General features: G+C 40.5%; 1 protein-coding gene across 2 annotated transcripts in view; it reads left to right on the top strand.

The window, feature by feature from the left end:
* Positions 1-24,248, top strand: part of TMEM163 (transmembrane protein 163) — an 87,936-nt gene extending 63,688 nt beyond the window's left edge. Inside the window, exons 5-8 of one of the 2 annotated variants that reach the window (XM_056496022.1) lie at positions 2,434-2,530; positions 15,141-15,252; positions 18,445-18,586; positions 19,513-24,248. In XM_056496022.1, coding sequence (XP_056351997.1) covers positions 2,434-2,530; positions 15,141-15,252; positions 18,445-18,586; positions 19,513-19,573 — 412 coding nt within the window. In that variant the 3' untranslated portion in view covers positions 19,574-24,248. The remainder of the gene's footprint in view (positions 1-2,433; positions 2,531-15,140; positions 15,253-18,444; positions 18,587-19,512) is intronic. The other variant, XM_056496023.1, reaches the window with a different exon arrangement.

Here is a 24,248-nt window from a genome sequence, read left to right as displayed (position 1 = left end):
CAAGACTGTCTTTGATGGTTTTGAGAGTCTAAATAATTTCACTCTTAGTGTCTGAGGCTGCAGTACAACCAATTTAACAGAGTGTTTAATCTGTGACAAAATAATACTGAAAATTTGACAAAACTGATGAGGTAATTTCTAATACAATGAATTACATTTCATATGGTCTTCTGGATTTTCACATAAATATACTGCATCAAAAATACATCAAGAAGTATCTTGGGCGGATCATGATCAGCTACCAACACCTACAGCAAATGTGATTGCTCTAAGAAAAAAAAAAAACCAAACAAAAACTTTGGAAGTTTGAGCTGCAGTTGGGTTAAAACTTGGTTGTTGCCTGAATATCAGAGAGGTGCCCTCACCTTGTCCTTTCTACATTAGTCTTTTATTCTTCAAGCTATACTGCATTCTGAAAGATTCCAGAAAGCTTATTTTTTCTCAAAACCAGATAAAGCTTTTCCACTATGTTTTAAAAAGTTTTGACTAAATTTTCTCCTTCTTTTTAGAAGCAATATATTACATGGGACTGGAGGAGATTCCAGATTCATGCATTCTTCATTAGAGCTTTTCTGTTGCCTGTCAAACTTGTAGCAATCAATTATTTTGCTTTAGAAATAAATTATAACTATAATGATTTAGTAGATACTTAGTGGGAACCTCTGACACTAACTCAGGTAGAAATGTCTGTAAAATAAGGACATGATCTTCAATAGGTGCTGGAGATGTGAGCCAAGGGTTAGGATGAAGCTATCAGGGCAGTCTTAAAATTCTTGTCTGTGTTATCAGTCAACCCTCACTTCTGTATCACTCCTCTTTCACTTTTTTTATGGGTACTCCTGAGTTGATTTAAACCTGTTTAGAAATGGCAGTTTGCTCATCTAATTTGATTGAATGTTATTAATGAAACTGCATTTGCCAAGCACCTTGGCACTAACATCCTTCGTGTGCAGTTGGAAACACTCTTTAGTTACACAGCAGTGATTGTTAGCAGATGGAAGTGAGCTGGCTTGTATTAAAATTTTTGTGGTCTAGCACACTGAAAGTAGAGCATGCTTACAATAACCAACTGAAACTTGTTTATTATGTACTACAGTTTCTCAGATTAATTTTTGGAGGTTTGTTATTTTTACATTTGTAGCTGAATTTCACAGGATTTGCAGTCTAGTTTGAAATTATTTCTTTCTAGCAAATGAGATTAAAAGAAGACACTGTTCAGTGTTGTGTTTTAGTGGTTTTGCAAATAAATAAATATGCTCAAGAAGACAAAAACCATGTATTTTTTTGCTTAAAGTACCATACTCATGAATTTTGCATGGCTGTGGCTTCCAAAAACCAGCATATAAAAGAGAAGTTAAGCTTCCTAAATATGACTGCTGAATGCTGATTTAAACCTCAGACTCCATTTCTGTCTGCTATTAATACCCTTGTCACTGTTGTTATCGTCTTCCTTTTCTTCTATCTACTTTAGCTATTTCTGGGTAAGTAGGTGGATGGGAATTCTTTTGCCACAGTAAAACTGAGCTGGAGAATAAGAGAAACAGATCAAGGTTGCTGAAGTCGTTGCGTATCTGCTGAAAAATACGCAAAATATTTGCTGTTAGACTTGGGTGGTTGGCAAGTTCACAGAAATAACTCCAAACTCTCTGACTTATGTGGGAGCAAAATCCAGCCAGTGGTCAGGGCATTCCCCTTAGGGAATGTTTGCCTGTCTGCCTCAGAAGTGTGCAGGGAATAAAAGATGTGCTGAGAGAAAGGGATGGTGCATTCAACTGGCATCTAACAGTGTGTATTGCCACAGGAAATGTGATCCACAGTTTCCAGCTCACAGATTTGGTGCTGTGTTGGTTTAAACCTGTTGGGGTGGTAGAAAAAGCTGGTCTCTCAGAATGGCTTTCAGATGAAATGTCAGCATATCCTTGCAGGAAGTTCTCATATCTTATGTCAAGCTGTCACTGGCTCAGCAAGTGGCCTTAGGCAAGTCAGCCAGCTTTTGTGGGCCAGTTCCTGAGTTATGTCACACCTGGTTGGGGAGAGAAGGGGAGGAAACAGCTGTTCCAGGTTCTGTTATTTTACTGACCACATTTACTAAATATCTCTGCTGGCTTGTTAAAGATCCTAGCAAAACAAACAAACACAAAGAAATAGTCCTTCTCTAGAGGACTCTGTGATAAATCATCAGGAGCAGAAATGGCTGGTCTTTCTGAAACATCAGAGAAAGAAATATCATCATCTCATACATAATCCAGGTTTTAAGAAAGGGAGAGGGACTTGATGTTTCATTCTGTTCTTTAATTTAAGCCTCTATCATTAGCTCCTTAAGACATTTTTTTATTATTAATATTCCGTCACCTTCTGTTACCCTGGAAGAGTTGGCAACTTCAGATATTTTCTTAAAATTTCTTTGTATTTTTCTCTATTTTCTTCCCCCAGGGCTTGTGTTATCTTGGGTGTCATATTCCTCCTGTCATCTATATGTATTGTGATCAAAGCCATCCACGATCTTGCGAAGAGGGTGCTTCCAGAAGTGGTAAGTTGATTCCTGTTCTTCTAACTGTTCTCTTTATTTCCTGCCCTACCAGTGGAGAAATTCCAGTGTCTCCTTTCAACAGCACCACTGAACTCTGTGAAGCTCTAGCAGTTTAATTTCCTGCCTGGTCCTGGTCTTCCTGCAATATTTTTTACTTATGTGATGGATTCTAGTCTACTTCTGAATTTTAATTATGGGTTTTTATAGGTTTGAGCCCAAATCTCTCTCAGTGTAACCACTTAAATCTTTTACACAGGACTGTGGGAGTTCACTTACAGAGAGGAGGCCTCTCTGGGCTGAATGAATGTACTAGAATTTTAGGAGAATAATGTTTCCACAGTTTACTGCTCCAATGGCTTCAGTATTTTATTTTCAGGTTGGAAAAAAAATATTTTTGGATTATATTTTAATGTCTTCCAGCTCTTGCCTCCAACTCCAGAGCCATGTACATGTGGCAGGGATGAAACAGGTGAGGGGAGAATGCTGGCTTTTAGGCTGACTCACTTGGAGCATCACAAAGGGTATTCTCCTGCTCTCTGCTTTCTTTTAGCTGGGAAAGCAGCTCCTACCTGGCCTGTAGAGCAGCTCTCCAGTGGCCTTTTAGCTCTTCTCTGGCCTGTCCTGCTTGCTCCCTTTCAGTACTGCCTATTAACTTTTACTCATCTTAACAAGCTGCTTCCTGGGAAAACCATTTGGCAGTGGTTCCACTCCCACAAGACTCTTCCTAATGAGCTCAGATAAAACGAGGCTTCAGTTCAGTTGTTGTGTGCACAACCTGACTCAGAGCTTTGTCTTCAGCCTCTGTGAAGTTTGTCTGTGAAGTTTGGTCTGGTTGTGAGTTCAGCCTTTCACATCGAGGATTCACCCTGCCAAGTGCCATTCTCAACACAGCACCACACAGAAACCAACTCCTTCCTTTCAACCAGGAGATTTAGGCAGAGCTGGAAAATAAAAAAGTCAAAATGGAATTCCATCTGTTACCCACGGTCAGCAGTGCAGATGAGCTACTGGGTCCTGTGTTCTCATGGAAACTTGCAAGAAGCTGGGCAATTCCAGAAGTCTTTTTTTTCAGTATTTATGGAAATCTGGGTGAAGATGAGCAGCACAGCCCCTGAGTTAGCACATTACTGAATTTCAGCCAGGTGCATTGTTTGACTGCAGGTGATTCTCATTCTCTTTGCATTTTACTTGCCCTCTTTTCCAGTCTTCATAATTTACTGCCTCCTCAGCTTTCCCAGCATTACAGCACATGGAGTTCACCAGCCTGGTTCTGTCAAAATGATCTGGGTTAGCTTAAACACTTTCATTTAAACCCAACCAAAACATTTTGACAGAACTGGGTTGGGGAGAAAGCGCAGGGCATGTGCCAGTGAGGCTGAAGAGGAGGCAGGTAAGGGTGAGGGGACACCCTGCTGTGATGGTCAGCTAAGGGGCAATTTAACTTACCCAAACTGTGCAAACTGGCTGCAGTTTGAATTCTGTTTAGTGAGAAAATGAAATGCATGGTCCTGACTCAGTGAAGGAGAAGGGAAAAGGAAGGGTACAACCATAATTAAAACACTCGATTTGGTGAATTTCTGGTAGTGTATACCAGATTGACTTGGATATCTCAGTCTAATCCATTGTGGGCAAATGCTCTAATAATTCTATGTGTAGGAACAAAATATTAAAAGTTGTTTCATCTATATCTCACTGTTTCATCATTACAAGTTTTGTGTGCTGGAGAGGGCTCTATTTCTGACATGGGGAGAAACATCTCATATTTGGATTGTGAATGCTTTTTACGATTTGCAGGCATATTGTACTTCCTCATTTTTAAAGTTTTTAAATGCAAAAATAGAGAAAAAAAATTAAATCAGAGCTATGGAAAGGCATCCCTGAAGAAAGCATCCCATTACATTTTCAGTGTGCTATAAGAATGATTTTTACAGACTTTTGTGCAGGCTGCCTTGGATTTAGTTTCATGTGCTAAATCTGTGTCAAGTAGGAAGAATTTAGAATGTATACTGCTTACATTTGACCCAGTATCTGCTGGATAATCTTCCTGCTGTGACCATTCTCACTCATTTAGGACTCAAGTACTACCAACAGTTTGAAGGACATATCTGGGAAGGCACAGGATAACTGGTGGCAGGGTAAATGCCATATGCACACAGGATTTTCATACCTGGTAATTCTGCCTGGATGTAGGTTGGAGCATGGGATGAAAAGAGATGGCACTTCTGTTCAGTGTCTCTTAAATGACATGGCAAGGATTTTAATTTCAAAGCCTTTCAGCCCATTTCCCTGTGGGAAACTGATCCAGCAAGGGTTGTGTGACAGGTGAGATATCTCTGTGAAAACTCAGAATAACAGTGAAAAATGGGAAGGCTCAGAGGACAGCATCACTGCTGCAAGTCATGGCCAGTGAGATATAATGCCTAAGGCTTGCCAACGTTAAAAATAATTGGGGGAACAGGGAACGGGATGTTGTGGAATAGAAACCTTTCCAGTTGCCCTAGCTGTGCCTGAAAGTGAGGCTAATTTTCAAGTTGCTTGTAGCTCCCTTAGCTGCTCCAAGCAGAAATAGTCATTCTTCTCAGTTGTTTGTGTCTTTGTTGATGGATTGTGTTCCCAACAAAGCTGCACCTTCCCAGGACATATCATCAGCATCTAAGCAGACTAAAAAAAGAAGGAAAAAAAGAAAGAAAGAACAAGAAAGAACTTAAAAGAAAGTAAGTAAGTAATAAAGAAAGAAAGAACGAGAAAGAAAGAATGAGAAAGAAAAAGAAAGAATGAAAGAAAGAAAGAAAGAAAGAAAGAAAAAGAAAGAAAGAGTGAAAGAATGAGAAAGAAAAAGAATGAGAAAGAACAAGGGAATGAGAAAGAGGGGAAAAGGAGGAGTGCAGGGAGGAATGAGGGAACGGGATCGAAAGGAAGAGGAGGAGTGCAAGAACGAGGGAACGAGAAAGAAAGGACGAGGTGGAGTCCAGGAACGAGGGAAACAAGTAAGAAAGGAAGAGAAAGAGAAGGGATGAGGGAATGAGAAAGAAAGGCAGAGGAGGATTGAAGGGATGACGGAACGAGAAAGAAAGGAAGAGAAGGATTGAAGGGACGAGAGATCGAGAAAGAATGGAAGAGAAGGAGTGAAGGGACGAGGGAATGAGAAAGAAAGGAAGAACGAGAGAGAAAGGAAGAGCAAGAGAGGAGGAATGAGGGAACAAGAGAGAAAGGAAGAGAGAGCGAATGAAAGAATGAGAGAGAAAAAGGGAGAGAGAACAAAAGAATGAGAGAGAAAGAGAGAGAACAAATGAAAGAACAAGAGAGAATGAAGGTGAGAGAAACAATGAAAGAATGAGAGAAAGAAAAAGAGAGAGAGAACGAAAGAATGAGATAAAAAGGAGAGAGAATGAATGAAAGAATGAGAGAGAAAGAAGTAGAAAGAAACAGCGAAAGAACAAGAAAGAGGAAGGAAGGAAGAACGAAAGAGCGAGAAAGAAAGAAAAAGAAAAAGATAAAGATTGAAAGAATGAGAAAGAAGGAAAGTGAAAGAAAGTGTATTTCTCCTTTCGGTTCCCTAGCATGATATGCCAAGGACTGTAGTTAGCTTTGGCATTGCCTGTAAGGCAGGATATGAATGACTAGGTAGATTAATTAGTTTAACATAGCTTGGATGAGTTTAATGATAAGAGTTTGTCTGGAACTTTGACTTTGATAGTGTGTATGTTTCCTACATCCAACAGCAACCACAGCCCTACTGGCCCAAAAGGCCCAAATTTCTTCTTCAGTGACTTTCTTCATACCTTCCTTTAAATTTTATCTCCATCTTTAGATGAGGAAGCCTGGAGAGCCCACAGAATTCAAAGGATAAGGGTCACCAGGGATTTATGCAATATGTTCATTTTTGCAAATTACTGTTTAGCACTGAATTGATACTTTTAGAGAACTTTGGCTGTAGATTTCATCTCCTGCAGTTAGCAGCAAGTCCAGAAATTGTCATTATTAGGAAAACTTAGGGTTTTCCCTTTGCACAGAACTTTATATTTATATTGTAATTAAAAAGAAGCCTGGCCTGAAAAATGATATTCTGTGTCAGGAGAGTTGGCCAGACAATTAATTATACACTTCGTATATAATTGTGTATTTTTATTAATTATGCATCTCTTAACTATGGGGGAAAGTTAATTTCTAAGTCACTGAGATATGTATTAATCCTCAGAGTACAAAACTCAATCCCTTGAGCCAATGTTTTTGGTATTTTTGATGCAGAGCAGTGTTCTTCAACAATGATCCATAGAATCGTGTATGTTTTGAAATGATTTATTTAATGAAGTCATGACTTTCAGGGTTGATGATAATGTAGATGTAGGAGAAATATTGCAACTGAAGGGATCTGTTTGCCCAAGAGAGCTGGAAAATGCCAGTATTGAATATATGCAGTAAGAAATGGAATTAATCTTCTTTTCTCACGCATCTTGGAAGATTTTTACATTATTTCGTGAGCATTAAAAACATATGATGGGTCTCTGATTCTTGGAGAGAGGAGTAAATGAGGAGAATAGAGTTTTCATGTCAATTCCAGAGGGGATTTGTCTTCTAGCCTCACCTTGGATTTGTAGAGATGCTTTCTTTTCCTTTGGAGGCAAATTTGGGTTTGGGAGTGGAGACAGTTTCTGCCTGCACCAACATGTACATGCCAGTCGTTTATCGAGCCGTGACCTCCATTCTCACTTGCCTGAAAATATTTTTAATTAAGGCTTCCTCATTTTGAGAATTTAGAGATGTGATGACATCTTCCACTTGCCTTGGAACATGTTGGTTTGGAAGGAAATCTTGCTGTTTCTCTCCTACTCTAGAATGCTTTGGTTTTCAGGTAAGATTCCTGTACAGAGATTCCTGTGTAATTTACAGACCACAAACTGCCCCCAGCCCTTCCCAAGATTTTTCAGTGACACTATCAAACTCAAAAAAAATATGGAATGATTACAAAACCCAAAGAGAGCAAGTTTTATACAGGAAAGAAACATGTTCCATTAATGTGTGGGAACATTACAGCTGCAAATTCCAGTTCTTTCTATGTTCTTGTCCTATTTTTTATATAGCTGGGAGTTTTTTTATTTAGCTGGGAATATTTATTCTGTATCAGTCTGCTTCAACATGACATGCTGCAGTTATTACTTCAGTTTCATTGATCCCTAAAGAAATATTTTTCATCATCCAGATATTTGACTTTTTGTTCTCCCTCCCTCTTTTTCTTTTTTTCCTTTGTTCCAGTGTTAGATGATACAGGCCCAGCTGCTCTTCTTTCTGGAGTGTTTGGAATAAAAGTTTCTGATAATTTTAGCTCTTGTTCAATACACCTGAATTAAAAAGATAATCAGTAATTGACATTTGGAAAAGAAAGTCTTCATTTTTGCTTACCCTTCAGGTTAATTTTAAATGAATATTTCTCAGATCATGTAATTTAAGCTGGGTTTTTTTTCCTGCAATGATGTGTGTTGAACCTAAAATAGAATCATTTCTTGTTGGCTCAGATATTATTTACTGAGCTTCTTTTTCCTCTGGCTATGAGACTCAGAATATTTCCCTTATTGTTACTTTCAGCATTTGTTCTCCAACCTGTGTTAGCCATAATAAGATAATTCCCAGTAGGGGAAGGAATTACCATTCCTTTATTGATGTTTCAGAAAGCAATATCCACAGCCAGTGCTGTCCCTAAGGACTTGGTACACACACATTTCACTACAAATAAGAAGGAATAGTGACTTTGCATACTGTTGATGACATCATGCTTGGATTTCTGTGTAAATTTTAGTGATTTTTGATATTTTATTAATATATTGAATCTAAAGGAATCTAAAAATCCTTGAGTATAGATTTTGAGCCTCGTTTTGTGTTTGCATTTGCTGCTGTTAGTGCTTGCCAGCTCTGTGATAAAAAACCCTTCATCATTTGCCCTTTTACCTTCATCATGTCAATTACTAGATATTCTTGGGTAGCACAAATATAATTTAGATGTGAATGATGTGCTTTATTTTGACTATTGCCACAAAGAATTTGCAAACCTTTTCTTGTTTCTTAAAGAAGGCTCAAAATACCCAACCCAACCACTCTGAGAAAGACTGTTTTAATTTCACCTGGGGTTGTAAATCAATATCCATTTACTATTCAGTTACTGCTTGCATTTCCCTGGGTAATAGTATAACACATGTAATGTCAATGCAGTTTGGCATTTGTCCTCATTAGTATGGCAAAGGACACTTTTTTTGCAAGAGTAAGCAAGCATCATGCCATATTTGTGACATTTCCTGCAGAACAAAGGAGGAAAGATGCAATCAGTTTGTGTATGAAGGACATGCAACCCACCTCATGTGGTGCCTCCAATGCTTTTGGAAATGAAATCTCTTGAAAAATTGGGCCATATGTTATTCTATTGCATGTTATTGATTACAGCTGAAAAAGGAAGGCAGGGGTGGCACAGTGTAGCTTTGTAAGTTCTAATTGATTTATCAGTTTAATGGTTTAAAATAAATATACCATAAAAATATATTAAACAATGTCAGCAGTTGAATTATAGGTCAGTTACAACATAACAAATAACACTGATGATTATATACATATATGTTCTTATACATGTTTCCCTATATATTTCTAAACATCATATATAATTTATTGCTTGCCATTTCAAATCAAAGTATCATATACATTAATTATACATTAGAATCCTAATTTATAATTGTTATTTCTATGTATGGCTTGGAGTTTGGCCTGAAATACATGTGCTTCTTGCAGGTGATTGAGAATTGCAGGTGGATATTGAATTGAAGATAGGGCAAATCATTCTTTGCTCAAGTGGAAAGCCTCATTTCCAGATTTTACCACATGGTGATAAGAAAGAAAAGCTGGTGGCTGCACCCCACTTGGTGGGTGATGTGGGATGCATTGCTGGTCTCAGCTCCCTGCTCATCAGAAAAACCAGTCTCGCTCTTCTGAGGGTGGCCAAATACAGTTTTAGTTTATGTTCCATAACTTTGGTGTTAAAACAATGTGGATGAATTCTGGGAGAATGGGAAACATGACTGACTTAATAGTTAAGGAGTCCTAAGGTCACCTAAGAGAGTTCATTGCAGGCTCCAGTCCCTTGGTTCCCAGCCCCTGTGCCTTGCCATGGCATTCAGCACACCCTGTCTTTGTTGTCTGTTTCTTGAAAAAGCATTCTGGGCTGTGGAATTGCTTTGTCACACTAAAGACAAGTTTAAACATTCATAAGATTTTTTTTTTTTGGTACTAATAATAGATCTTTGTATCTCTATGTGAAGAGACTGTCTCCTGCTTGAGTCAGAGACTGGGCTGTTGGTTTGTTTTCTGACAGTGAAGTGCAATTAAAACTCATCCCTTTTGAAGTTTACTAGTGAGAGAGACCCTCTGACTTCACAGGAGCTCCCTTTAGACTGATTACATAAACCATTTATTACTTGGGAGAAAGTGTGATAGAGATTCATAAACCATTTATTACTTGGGAGAAAGTGTAATAGAGATTTGGACTTCCTTTTTTTTTTTTTTTTTTTTTTTTTTTTGAGTGTTTTTATTAAAAACATCTCTGTTGCTCTCTGTATTTTAACATAATCCTTCAGGGGAAGAAGAGGGAGTCCTTTTTGACTAATATGCTCTTCAGAGGGGCTTTTAGTGATCCCAGTGTGCCCAGATGACATGGCAGCTGCTGGGGAAGCTGGAGGAGCATGTGCAGGTAGGGATGGGGAAGCAGGGTGGGAGCAGAACCTGGCAGTGCTGGGGAGGACAGTCACCAATCACCTGGACTGAATAAGGGTCATTGCTGGGATCCAGGAGACAGATGGTGAGTTGCAGAGATGGGCAAAATTAATATTTAACAACATAAACTCAGTTCAGTTTGGGCCAGCCATGACTTCGCTCCTGCCAACACCATCTGTAGCATTCCAGAAACACATCCCTACCTCCTCAGCCAAGAGGAGCCAGGCTCAGCAGAGCAGAGGCAAAACACTCTGAGACACCAGGTTCTCTGGAAAGGGAAAAAATGGCATGAAAAAGACAGTACCAGTAATTCCCAGCTCCTGCAGGAGTGTGGAGGAACTTCTGGCTGGTTCAGAGAGGAAGCCAAGGGGAGGGCAGAGGAGTGGAAGGAAGCCTGCAGCTGCTGGGGTGGGAGAAGCAGCTTGTTCTGGGATTGCAGTAGAATGGGTGACCAAGGAAGGATGGAGCTTCCTCCCATACCAGTGACTCTTTTGGCTCTGTCCAATGTACACTGTACAATGCAGGTGAAATGAGAAGGTTTTTACATCTCAGAAGTGGAAGGACTGTAACTAAAGGGGAGTGGGCAGAGAGGTGATGGTAGAAATAATATATGAAATCAGGGCAAAGTTTTAGGGTCAGAATTAGCAGAATGCATTCTAGGGAAAAATTAGGAACACAAATCAGCTGTAATTTAGTTATTAGGCTGAGAGTTGGGTTAAAATATTTCTACTTAATAAGCCAAGCACTGAAGAATCCATTGTAAGATTTTTTTTTTTTTTTCCTTTCTACAATAGATTCAGAAAGACATCAAAGTTGCAACATAAAAACCAACATAATTTTTCTTAAGCTGTAAGATTACTACTGCTTTTGGTGAAATCCTTGAAAGCAGGGACAGAACTGTTGGGGCAATTTTGCAACCCCCTCTTCTCAGCTCCACAGCTGGGGACAATGCATTTGGATAAAGTGGAGGAAAGCTGCCTGCTGACTTCTATTATTCCTTTCTTAGGAATGGTAGAAAAGGAAAAGATTTTATTCCTAGGAAAGCTTTCTTCTGGGAAAGAAAGCATAAAACCACAGTAAAAAACCTGGCATAAAATAAATGTTAAGTAGGGACGTTGTAGCTATAAAGTTCTGTGTAATGAGAAGGTAACCCAGGATGGGCACCTTGCTTTATGTACAGTGCTGCTCTATACATGAAGCCACCTAATCAGATATAGGTGTTCTTTAATTAGGGTCTCATGTACAGTGTAGCAGCAGTGAGGGAATATGATGAAAAGGAAGGCGCTTTATTTACCACACTAGGAGGCCTTTATCATATGGAAATGATCAGAATTTAAATTTTTATCATCTGCCACAATTTGCTGCTGCTTTAATTAGAATAGCACCGAGGACACGTGAGCCTGGCTAGATGTGCTCCTAATGACTGTCAGATGGGAAGGCAGGGGCTGCGGAGAGGGCAGGGCTGCGGCAAGATCCGGAGGGACACGGTGCCAGATGGCCAGGCTTGTTTTATTAATTTAGACCTCCATTACGGCTTTGCTTTCCTTCGTCTCTCCAAAGGATGAGTTGGTTTGATGGGAATCCTTTCACGGGGTGCCGTGTTTAACCCTCTGCAGCCCAGGGCACTGCAGCGTTTGGCACTCGCGTGTCCAGGGCTGGACATCTCTGCTCCAGCCCAGCACTTGGCTCACAGCAGCCTTCTCCCAGCTAATTCATTGAATCCTGCTGTCCTAAACCTTCATGGCAGAAAAATAGTGCCAAGGCAGTGTTTTGAGTTGTTTCTTTTCTCTTTCATGCTCACTTGCTCAGGGAACAGCCAGGCTGTCCGCGCTGCTGGGCATCCTCACTTTGGGCTCATCTGCTACACCCGCAAAAGATTATTGGTAGCAGCAAATAGCCTTACTCTTCTTCTTCCAGCTCTGGGGTGCCTGGACACCCAGACAGCACAGGGAAGTACTGAAAAAAAAAAAAGTGTTTAAAATATTTTTTCCTCTTGTTCCTCCCAGCCACTCTCGGTTCTTGCGGGATTGCCGCCTCCCGGTGGCTCCTGCCCGGAGCTGCACGCAGCAGGAGCCGCTGCTTTGGGTATTGGTTAGGGATAAAACTGGGAATATCCTTGTCCTGCACAGCCTAAGGTGTCTGCATTCAGAGCAGGGCTCTTTAATTTCTTCCCTTTCTTTCAGTGATAACGAAGAAGCTTTGATTTGTTGGGTGTTCTGCTTTAGCAGTGGTTATCAGATTAGTATGGGCAACAAAATAGGCTTGTCCTGTGTGATTTGGTGAAAAAAAAAAATCCCAAACTGCAAACTTAGGTACAATTTCTAGATCCTGAATATGTATCCTCTATAAAAACCTGTTCAGCAATTCATGACTTCATTCAGAAATCTGTATCACATTTAGGTCATTCTTGGTTTCCAGTTGAGTAGCTAGACTCATTTTGATCACGACTGTATAAGCAGAACGAATAGCAAGATGCATTTCCACGTACTGTGATTTAGTAACATGTGCAGGGAAAACCCTGAAATCGCCTCAAAAATCTGTGGCATGCCATGACAAGAAAAAAAAAAAAAAAAAGTGAAAAAGCTCTAAATAAAGTGCCATGAAGAGGATGAAACCTGGTATGATAGCACAGGGGATAAGGAATAGCATTTTCAGGATTCTGAATCAATAACTGGAATTTTTAACCTCTTTCAAATTATTTTCAAAACACCTCGTATCGTGATCCATAGATTTTTTTCTACACTATGTCAATTTGTAATGGTTTTCCAGTGCATTCCCAAGGATATCACAGGTATAGGAAAACTGCATTTTGTCATCCCAAGGCTGACAGTGACACAACTGTCAATAGAAAAGGGATTTATTCTGTCACCTCTGGTGGACCTGCAGTGTTCAGCTCTGTGCTGCTGACAAAGCCTGTGCTTCCCTGAAAGGAAAGGCAAAGATAAGAGGGAGAGATGCCTGGGAGGAATCAGAATCTTGGGAGGGTCTGTAGGGTGATGGGGAAACAAAGAGTCTCAGGCAGTCATTGAGCAATGAGTCCAAGTTAGACACAAGAGAAATGTTGGTGCAGCAAACATTCTACTTCAGGTCATTCTGAAGCCTTATACTTGTGCTGTATATTAAATACTAGGTAAAGTATGAGATGAGATTAGATCAATCAATCAGAACTTTTTAGGCTATCAAAATGAAGTCTTTGGACACTGAAAACACACATTTTTGAGAAAGATGCATAAAAATTAGAGGCATAGTTTTGACAAGGGTCTCAAATTTTCAGTGTCTTTGGCAAAGCTTTAGAAGACTTTAGAAGTTTTGTTGTTATTTCAGACCTTCTGAGAGCCCCCAGCTTTCCTTGTTAGACTGAAAGCAACCAAATATTGCCACTATTTCCTCAGTCCTTCTCTAGCACTTGGAAATTACCTGGATTTTTTCCAGTTGTTCTGTCAAAATAACTTTACAAATGCTTTTTATCCTACCTTTACCCAGTACTAGAGTTCTGTGTTTCCGTTGCTTCTATTTTACTCTCTTTCCCTCAGTGCATTTTGTCTTAATATTGTTAACATTGTACCAGGTCCAGAGAGAATGAGCTCATGATTGAGAGTGAGTGAAGTAGACTTTCAAAATTATATGATTTACAAAATTGTATAAAAATATTGAATGATTTATTTAGGGATATGAGTACATTATACCAGTAACCTAATTCCCAGTATTTTCCTAAGGAGCTTTCAAACCCATTTTTTGATTTCTTTGGGTTTCAAATTGCTGCTAAAACAATAACAATGGAGATGGAGCTGATGATGAATCATCATGACAATGTTTGGTACCAACAGGGACTTTTGCTGGAATGTTTTAATCAGGAACAGGGTCCCAGTGGCACTGGCCCACTTAGACCTGCAGATACAAATTAAAAAAGAATTCTTGCTATTTCCTTTATTTGTACTGGTGTTCCAACAGCTTAAATTCAAGCTTCTATCAAGAGTAATAAATGAATCTAACTCTCAGCTCTGTAGTTATGTGGCAGGCTGAGAGCCTTGGGTTTTTCTGCAGCCCTGGGCTGATGTACCTCAGGGGGAAGAAGGCACAAGGATTCCCTTTAGGCACCTTATTGTAGCACCCAGGAGTGTCCTCCCAGCCCAACCAAACACAAACCAGTCAGCAGCAAGGGGTGGAGGGCTCCTGATGAGTGTTAATCAGTAATGACTAACTCCTCTTTGCCCTGCACTGACACACAGCTCTCTCCCATGTTTCAAGTGCAAATTAAGCAATGGGAATGTTTCTGTGAAATGGAAATTCATGAAAAAATATATTTTCTGTGAAAGAGCTAAACCTTACTTTGCACATCACCGCCACAATGGATGTAGCTTGAACCAGACTTTTGAAAAAGGAAATGAAACAAAATCATAGCAAGCCCAGAATCAGAAACAACATTAAATGGTTATTTCTTACACTAAGAATCAATATTGGTCTGGTAAGTGGGATTCTATTTTCAAGCCTTCCACTTGCCTGTAGGGATTTCATTACTGCTGGCATTAGGCATTGGATGACCTGGCAGTCTGCAGTCAGCCTCACAGGTAAATATAACCTCCTGACTCTGAGGAGGCTGGGTCAATTCACAATTTGTGGATTGGAACAGCCATTGATTATGGCTGCAAAAACAATTGCAGGTGGCAATACAAGCAAAATAAGCACCAGCTATTGGGGAAGTCATAAGGTAGGAAATCTTGATCTCAGATTGTGTTTCCAAGTAGCACAAATAATTTCACAGTAATTAGCAGTATTTTTCATTTAATAGGTGGGACAAGACCAGAAGACATACTGATGTCTGACTTTTTTTTCTTTTTCTTTTTATGGTTTTTTTTTTCAGGATGATTTTCTGTATAGTGTATCTGTTCTAAGTGGAATCCTTTGCACCGTTTTGGCAGTAATCAAATTTATGCTGGGAAAGGTCCTTACAAGCAGAGCACTGATAACTGATGGTGAGTGTTGATTGATCCTGTGTGATTGATCCTGCTGCTTTTATAGACTCTTCTAGGGACCCTGCATGATGACAGCTGTGAAAGAGCATTGAAATAAGTCAGCCACTGAAAAAAACCCAAACCCAAGAACAGGCTGTGGTACCACTGGCCTCTAGCACAGATAGCTCAGCTGAAATGGGAATGTCTACTGGAAGCCAAACAGTGAATATGTGCATAGTAAGCAATAATAGAGAGTTAGAGGGAGATCAGATAATGGGTTAGAGGTGTATTAGTCAGAGGTTTGCAGCAGGGTGATATTATGTCACCTCCATCCTCACTGCCTGTGCTTGCTAAAATCCTGAAAGTTCAAATGAAGCAAAGTCTGCTGCAGAAACAAATCCTGCCTTGAGCAGAGATCATCACCAGCATCCACAGGTACCCTCTTTGGTGTCATTTGTCACCACAGTGCTTTCCCTGCCACTCAGCAGAGCTGCTGGAGCAGGGCAGGTGTGAAACAAAACCCTTCCCTGCCCTGCCCTCCTCTGGCCCTGCCTGGGTTTGGCACAGGATGGATCTCCTGCACTGCATCCTTGGAACTCCTCACTGCCATCACTGCATCAGCTGAGGAGTGCAGCACCTGACTGTTTCTGGGTTTAAAGGTAGGTTTAAAACCATGCTGTAAAAGTAGGCCTGGATATTCCTCTTACTGATAGAGCTCAAGCTTCTGAATCCTCAGAAATCCCAAGGATCTGCTCTTCAAACAGGTGAGGTCATAGTGATGGCAACTCCCTACAAATCTCTCCCAGTTTTTGTCTGCCAGGGCAGTTTGAAATATTCAGTAATAGACACTGTGGGGTGTTCATGATTCATCGGTCGTGGTACCTAAATTATGTTACTCTTTGCTAAAGATTTCACTTAAAGGAAATTAAATTTTCAGCTTACTCTAGAGATACATAAAATTTGCTTTATTTTAAGCAAACTAAACATACTTAAATTTTTTCTTGATGTGTGTGATAACACGTATTATGAGTATATCTATCATCCAACTAATAAATTCTTCATGAGTATCTATATTTTAAATCTGAAAGAAGCAAAAAAGGCATCAGATTAGCAGTGAGGGAGTTACAACTCAGCTACTGCCTTCCTGTATTTGGGATTCTCTCCCAACAGACCTCCAGCTCAGAGATCTTATTCTTTCCAATAGGCTGTGACCCTCTAGGCATTTTAAAACAAAAATATCTCCAACCTGCAAAAAGGATTCTGGGAACTGCAGCCCAGTTCCTTCAGTGCCAGGCTGGAAGTGGGACATGTTGACCATTTCAGAACTCTGCCTAGGCAGGCAAATGAGGAATGTTCCCTGTAAAAAAATGTAGCTTAGTTTTGAAACAGAGCAGTTTATTCAGCCAAAATATTAACTGAAAATTCCTAAATAACTCCAGGTCTGAATTGTTCTCCTGTATGACAGAGAAATCTCTTTCCCCATAATTACATCCTCATGCTAATGATACTGCTTCTGAGCTGGAGACTGCTCATTCTTTGATTAAAAAAAATAGGGAAAAAAATATACAATTACCTCAGCCTGGTTTTTATCTCTCTTCTCCCCTTTAGAACTACTTTAGAAAATGTAGGAGGCTGATCTTAACATGTGTGGTTAAATATCTGCTTTCACAAGATACATTTACATATGTACTTGATTTATTAACGACCAGAAGAGACAATGTGATTCAGCAGCTGAGACAGATTTAGCAGTCCCTTGCATATCTATTTTAGTGTTTTCTGTTTCCTGCTAATTTACCTCCTGTGATCCCTGGCTCCAGACCAACAAACTGTTTTGAGTAAAAGGAACATGAATTTTTCTTCCTAAAAATAAGGTTTATTTTCACAACAGCAATTTCTCTTTTATACATGTCGACCTCTATTAACAATTGTTTTTTGGAATAATTTTGTTTTAGAGTAGGGCTTAAAGCCTAGATGTATGAATCCTAATGAGGCAAAATGTCATTTGTACAGTTTGTTTATAGCAAAAGCTCTTGGCCTTTTGGATAATAAAAATAACCATTTCTTGCCCTGAATTTTGTGACATCTCAGAGGACAACTCTGTGACAGTCAGTGATGTCAGCCAACTTTCCTGTAGGTTTTAGGTACCTGTTTCCTACCCAGATTTAGCCACCTGTTTTTTCCTGTGCTGGCCTTACACTTAAAACAGTGTCTGGGTTAATACCTGCAGCCATTACATGATTTCCTGCCACATCAGCAAAAAAAGGTTTGGCTGCATGAGAGTCAGGAAGGGAAAACAATTTCCTTTGCAAGTAGCTTTTAAATAATTTGGAACCATCAGCCAATAATGGCATGAAAATGTTTTATTCTTTTGCATATCATGCTGATGGATTCCGAATTAAACTGGAGCAGGGGAAGTAACACTGGTTTAAATTTCTAATTATTAAGTTATATTTTATATTCTTTATAGACACAATATACACAATATCAACATGTGCTAGCAGTATAAATGAATAAATAGACAAAGACTGGATGTGAGAGGTGTGGATGAAAGGAAACACTCAGGAACAAGTGTCAGGTGAATCACTGTTGCCAGTCATAGGGAATTGCAAAAACCTGGCTAAGTCATGTAAGCAGCAGCTGGCTACAGCTGACTCACCAAGAAATATAGAATATTTCAAGTTTGATATTTCATTTGGTATCTAGGTTAAATAGTGTACAGATCTACCAAATTAATGCATTCTCAGTGACTTTTTTTGTGTAGAACAACAGGGTTATCTTTTGGGTTACTCTGGAAAAAAGTAATAAAAAGGGAACTTGGAGCTAAAAAAAACAGAACACAAGGAATGACTTAAAAAACCCTGAATCAATAATCAATCAAACAGGAGTTGAATAAAAAAGGGCATTTATTTTTCTGAAAGCTCTGTGAGAATTTTGAAGGGACTGTCTTGGAGAAAAATAGAAAGGGTTTAAAAAAAAAGGAATCTAAAAGGATGTTCATTAAAATTGTAAATAGATAAGAAGCTGCTGTGGTATAACTAAAGCATAAATGGAAAAATATGGCTAGGATTATCCTGTATGTCTTCAGCAATATCTCCAGCTCTAAGCAGTGGTACCAAACATGTAAATAAATATATGGAATGGGATAAAAACTCCAAAAGAGGGTGTTTGACAGGTTTGTCATTCATCCTGTAATTATTTTTTCTCCCCTTCTAGGTTTCAACTCTCTTGTAGGTGGAATAATGGGATTTTCCATCCTTCTTAGTGCAGAAGTGTTTAAACACAATTCTTCTGTCTGGTACCTGGATGGCAGTATAGGAGTGTTAATTGGACTTACAATATCTGCCTATGGAATCAAGTGAGTATCTCCTGGGAGCAGGCAGGGCCCTGTGTCCAGCAGAGGGACTGGCCCTGACAGCTAGGAGGTCACAGACTTTAAGAGTTTAGGTAATTCCACTAAAATAAGTCTCTGGAATTTTTTAGACTAGCAGCCAAATCTGGAGCAGAGTGTGTGGAAAAGGTTATAAAAGGCTGTGTCCCTCCCAACATCAGCTGGAAAGCAACCAGGACTTAAAAAGAATTTGGAATAATTTTAGATTTTTGTATACTTGAAATACAGAAAAATAACCACAAAGGATAAAAGCAGTCCTCCTTGCATTTATGGCTCATTTCTGAGCACTGCTTTGCCAAAGGAAGTCTGGATAAAAGGAAAGATGCCCAAGTTTAGAGAGAGATCTTGCTATTGATTTCTGTCCCAGCCCTTTCTTTGGCTACTTCTGAACTGCAGGTTTCTGCTCACGTTTCAGATGCTGTTTCTCTTGAATTTTAAGATGCTTTCTTGATTCACACTAGAAACAGAATAAAAAAATCAAATTAAGCTCTGCCATGCACTTCATTGCTCCCACTATTTCCCTTGACTGCATGGAATCTAACCCAAATTTTGCACTTTATCCCTTATGGCTTATCTGCCATAAGAGAAAGTGGGAGATGGAGCATCTTAGCTGGAATTATGCCCTTTGAGAAGCAGCCTTGGCCAGGCTGCAGTCAGCCCTCAGCTGGAATCTGTGGGTTTGTTTTTTATTTTTTCCAACTTGGAAAATCCAATTAACATTTTAACTGTGAGTACCACTCTTAAATAGGTCAGTATAATCACAATTTCCACTGTAAAACTAACTGCTCTGGAAAACTGTAAAAGCTGTTATGCTGCCTGAGCTCTTTTTTAATCATGGCTGTTTGTGTATTCAGTTCAGGGGCTGTGCCTGATGCTCTGTGCTCTCCCTGCAGGCTGCTCATCGATATGGTGCCCAGGGTGAGGCAAACGCGCCACTACGAGATGTTCGAGTGAAGGTGCTGCCCTCTCCCTGCAAGGACTGTGAAACCACAGCATCCTTGGCAAGTGGTGCCAATGGTATTTTCCTCAATATGCAGTTTGCTTCCCCGTGGTCTGTTTCTGTTGAAGTTTGTTTGAATGGGAAATCTCTCTGTAAATCTGGCATATTGTGCACACTGCTTGCGATTCAGCCAAACAGCAGCGATATGGTTTGGTTTTTTTATTTTCCTTATTTATTTCCAGTATGCTATTGATTCCTGTGACAATAGAAAACATGCAGTTTTCAGTTTGAACCCAGCTGCCATGTTGTATATTCCAGAGTGAAAGTGTTCTCGATGGTGTGGTAAGCCTGTGGGTAAAGAAGTGCCAGTTTCAGATTTGAGTTTTGGAATTTTTTTCCCCTGGCCTGTATTTTCCCAAACACATGCTGTAACAGGAGTACAATCCTTGCTGACCTCTTCGACTAAGAGTATCTTACATAGAGTCTGGACACCAAGAGCTGTGTTGCTTAAAACACTGAAGTAGCTACTTCCACCCTCTTGTTGAAATAGACACCCAAAAAGAGCAGGTACAGCTCTTTCTGTGATCAGAGATACTGCATTTCAACCCCAAATTAACTGAAACGATGCCTCTTCAATTTAAAGTCTATTTTTTCTTAATGAGACACAGTTCATAGCTTTGCATGGACCCAAGAAGCACACACAGTATTACTGTACAGACCAAAGCCAAAAAATCATGCAGGGAAGAGGAGCTGCTCAAGGAATGGGATTTTCATCTCCTATTTTACCATATGCAGCTGTACCAGCGTGTGTGACGTTGTGGTTGCTCTGTAGTCTGACAAAGGCACAGCAGTAGCTCAATCTCGTGGTGAGATACAGATCTATTTATTAGATTTAGATTGTCCTGTAAAGTGTTGCTCACTTTCCACCACACATCTTATATATTACTTAATAGCAGGCTAAATGATCGAAGATTCTTGATGTATAATCAATAAAACTGGTATCTATTTTATACAGTATCTGTAAGTAACATTTGAAAACTATTTCCAGAATGTATCATAGAACAAAGTCTTCCTGTATAGCAGCCTATTAAACTGGATTCTCTGGCTATAGCCATTTTCTCCTTATTTTATGTATTCCAGGTCAGTTTGCACAACAGAGAACCAGTAATGTTTCTTCTATTCATCACAGGTGAATAAAAGATAGGACAGACTACTGTAGAGTTTGAAATAAGACTGTGGTAAGTAGGTAAGTAGCTAGAATGCCCATTTCTAGTGCATAACAATAGACTACAGATATGAGAGTAGATGTACAGTTTGGCTGATCAGTGAGGGATATACAGTGGAGACACAGTGCTGTCAAAACTGTATTTACCATCATCTCTGACTTGCCGAGGTCCTTAAGGATCTCCAGTAAAAGCCAACTCCCACAGATTTGTGTTGGAAGAGACCCCCCTGTGGTTTCCCTGACCTGGCAGTACCCATATGGAAAGAGAACATGCCTCAATACAGGATTCCTTTTGGTAAAATGAAATTTACTCTGCTGCTATTGCTTGTTTTCCCATCTTTTGGATCAATTAGGTTTGTATTTGTATAGTATTTGTATGCCAAGTGGTGCTACCAGTGCTGATTCTGCTTGTGCCTTGCTGTCACAGGATGATGTCACTCAGCTGTAAGGTGACAAAGGAGCTGTTTCAGAGGACCATTCAGCAAGGACTCCAGAAGGACTGCAAAGTGTAGGAGCACTCATTGTTCTCTGCACAGGTGGATTTTTAAATACCAAATGCCACCCCAAAACCCTGTCTTCCTGCACAAGACCTTAATGTCTTACACTTTTGCTTTTCCCATCATGTTTCTTCTCTCACACCAGTTCCATGGAGAGAGCTGTGGAGCTGATACTTCCTCATTGATTAACAGTGCTTGTCAGGCATCCTCAGCCTCAGAATCACAAAGCCAGGGCCTGAACCAGCAACATTAGACATTTCATGGGTTTCTTAGTTTTCTTGATACTGCTCACCCCTGAGGGCTTTATTTCCACTTCAGTCCCATTTCTAGTTTTGAGAATGACACTTGAGAACTACAAGAAGTGCTGCTCCCCAGGGCTGTGCAGTCCAGCAGCTTGTTTGTAGCCCAGTGCTGCAGAAAACTGAGGAGAAGGGACAGGGTAGTGGCTGAACTCCTGAACCTTTGCCACACCAAAGTCCTAAACCACTGAAAGTATGCAGGACACTCAAACCAACACCCAGCTCAAACATTAAATAGTTCTGTTAAAATGCTGAGTGTAAACAGGAGCACAGATGTGACCATACACAAAGGAAGGTTAAACACTCAGTTAATGAAGTTTCACACTTTCTTCTGGAACTCTGGAATGCTCTGAGGATGCTTCCAAGTACATACATCTGAAAAGGAAAATGGTTAAACAAGTTAATCATACTCTTATCAGATTAGTTTAAACCAATTGCAGAGAGTTTTCAGCTACCACAGATGCTTCAAAGAATTGCTAGTATCAGCAGGTAAATACAAGATAATAACAGAAATACTTGTGCTACTTGAAAAAGTGCAGGAAAAAATGATTCTCAGAAATGGTGGTAAAGCCAGCAGGCATCAAGGAGACTCTGTGGGGTACATGACAATAGCAGAGAAAATAACTGCTCATCCATCTCCTGTGACACTGCTCGGGCCAGCCACCCTCACAGGGAACAGTTTCTGTATGAGTTTGCTTTATTAAATGTCAGTGCCAGTTAATTTTTTCCAGCTATGAGATGGCAAGTGTACTTCCAGCTAGGCTAAGTGAAGGTGGACTATTCAAAAGCTGCAACAGCTCAAAAGCACTTGGACTAATCACCTGAAACTTGGCACTGGCCAACATAATAACCTGCCTGGTGATCACAGCAGCCCTCAGCCCTGCCAAGGGCTCTTTGTTGTGCACAGGACGTGAGGAAGGAGCCCCAGTGCTCACACAAGGAAAGGACTGGCCAGAATGAGGCTGCAAACTGACACTTATTAAAGCCTGGCCAAGCTCAGAATTGCAAGTTAATCCCTGAAAGTGACTGTGACACTGAGCAGATGCTTTGAATCTGGCCATATTGTTCAGCAGAGAAGGGAGCTATCAAAGACTCTGTCAGGATCACATGAGCTGCGATCCTGAACCCCCAGCCAGGGCCCACACACCAGGTAGGCATGGGAAATGATAATGTTCACTTTTAGCTAAAAGACAGATTTCTTTGAATCTTGATTGTCATTAAAAAATCACCAGACTAACATTTGCTGCTGATTTATTCCATTTTACTTGCTGTAGTAGGCAGACCATAAATAAGCATCATCCAACCATGGTGGAGAGAGAGCCTCAAAAGAAGCTCCCTAATGACGTTCCAGAAATGGACCTGAAGCAGAGATCCCAGACAAGAAGCTCCTCAGATGTGGGCAAGTTCAGCTGTAGGTACCCCTGCAGCTGGGAATGTACCACAGAGGTGCTCACCACTGCCAACACCACCTGCATTTCTGCAATCCCAGCTGCCTGGGAAAAAGTGAAGGTATTTCTGGCATCCTTTTTTGTGGGCCAGCTCAGGGAGATGCTAGGCCACGGGACAAGGATTAATAGAATAGTTTGGGGTGGAAGGGAACTTTAAAGCTCATCTAGCTGAAGGTTATCCAGTTCCATCTATTAAGCCTTAATAATATGCAAACCAGGAATGTTTGTTCCCAACCTGACAACACATTTTTCCTAAGCAGTCAAAGAGCTAAGGAAGCTCCTTGAACAGAGATTATCCCTGGAATTCACAGACTTGTGTAGATGCTTCTCACAGTGTTTGCACAGAGTTTGCCTGTGCTGGTGTGCTGCCACCGAGAGGAGCTGTGACAGCAGCATCCCTGCACTTCTGGCTGTGTTTATCCAGGACCAGGAACTGCCCAGGAGCAGCACACAAAAACACATTCCTGTGGCCTGGCGTGTGGGGCCAGGTTATGCAATGTGAGAGCATAATTAATTCAAGTAACAGAGCAGCCAGGGATATTCCCCTCTCCTGTTCCCCCCAGGACTGGGAGCTGCTGTTTTCCTTCCAGCCATGGGATCAGTACTGGAGGTAGCACCAAACAGTTCCTGCTTTCTCCCTGTTCAGTGGGATCAGCTGCCCACTGTGGTGGGCACAGCTCAGCAGGAGCTGCAGGAGGGAAGCTCAGAGCTCAGGGACTAACACTGGCACCAACACTCAGCTGCAGGCAGGCTCAAAGCACACTTTCTTCCAAGTTAGTTGAGCAAGTAACTGGGAAACATCCCAATTTGTCAGCTGCCACTGCTGACACCAAGCCCAGCACCCTTCTGAACTCGCCTCTTGCTGACACAGCCTGTAGGGATTGTTGTCACCCCTCACCTTACCACGGAGCAAGGAGTGCAGGCAGAACCCAAGTCTGCAGCACAGCTTGGGCTGACCACATCAATTCCACCCTCCTATGGAGCTGGGGAGGGAATGAAAGCCAAGAGAGGTCTCTGGGGATTTGGCAGCTTCCCTTCCAAGATCCCTTAGAATGTAAGCACCAGCTGTTACCTGCTGTACCTGGGTACATTTTCTTTGGATTTTTTACTCTTTCAGCATTTTTGTCCAGCACTGGTTTGCTCTGATGTGTGTCTCCTCACAAGGAGCTAAATGCAATCTCCATTATCAATAAAATAAAATAACAAGTCCTGACAAGCAT

The sequence above is a fragment of the Oenanthe melanoleuca genome, chromosome 7, assembly GCF_029582105.1.
Source record: "Oenanthe melanoleuca isolate GR-GAL-2019-014 chromosome 7, OMel1.0, whole genome shotgun sequence".
In the NCBI taxonomy this organism is placed as follows: Eukaryota; Metazoa; Chordata; class Aves; order Passeriformes; family Muscicapidae; genus Oenanthe; species Oenanthe melanoleuca.
Note: the sequence above shows the minus strand (reverse complement) of the source record. Positions and strands in the feature narration are given on the sequence as shown.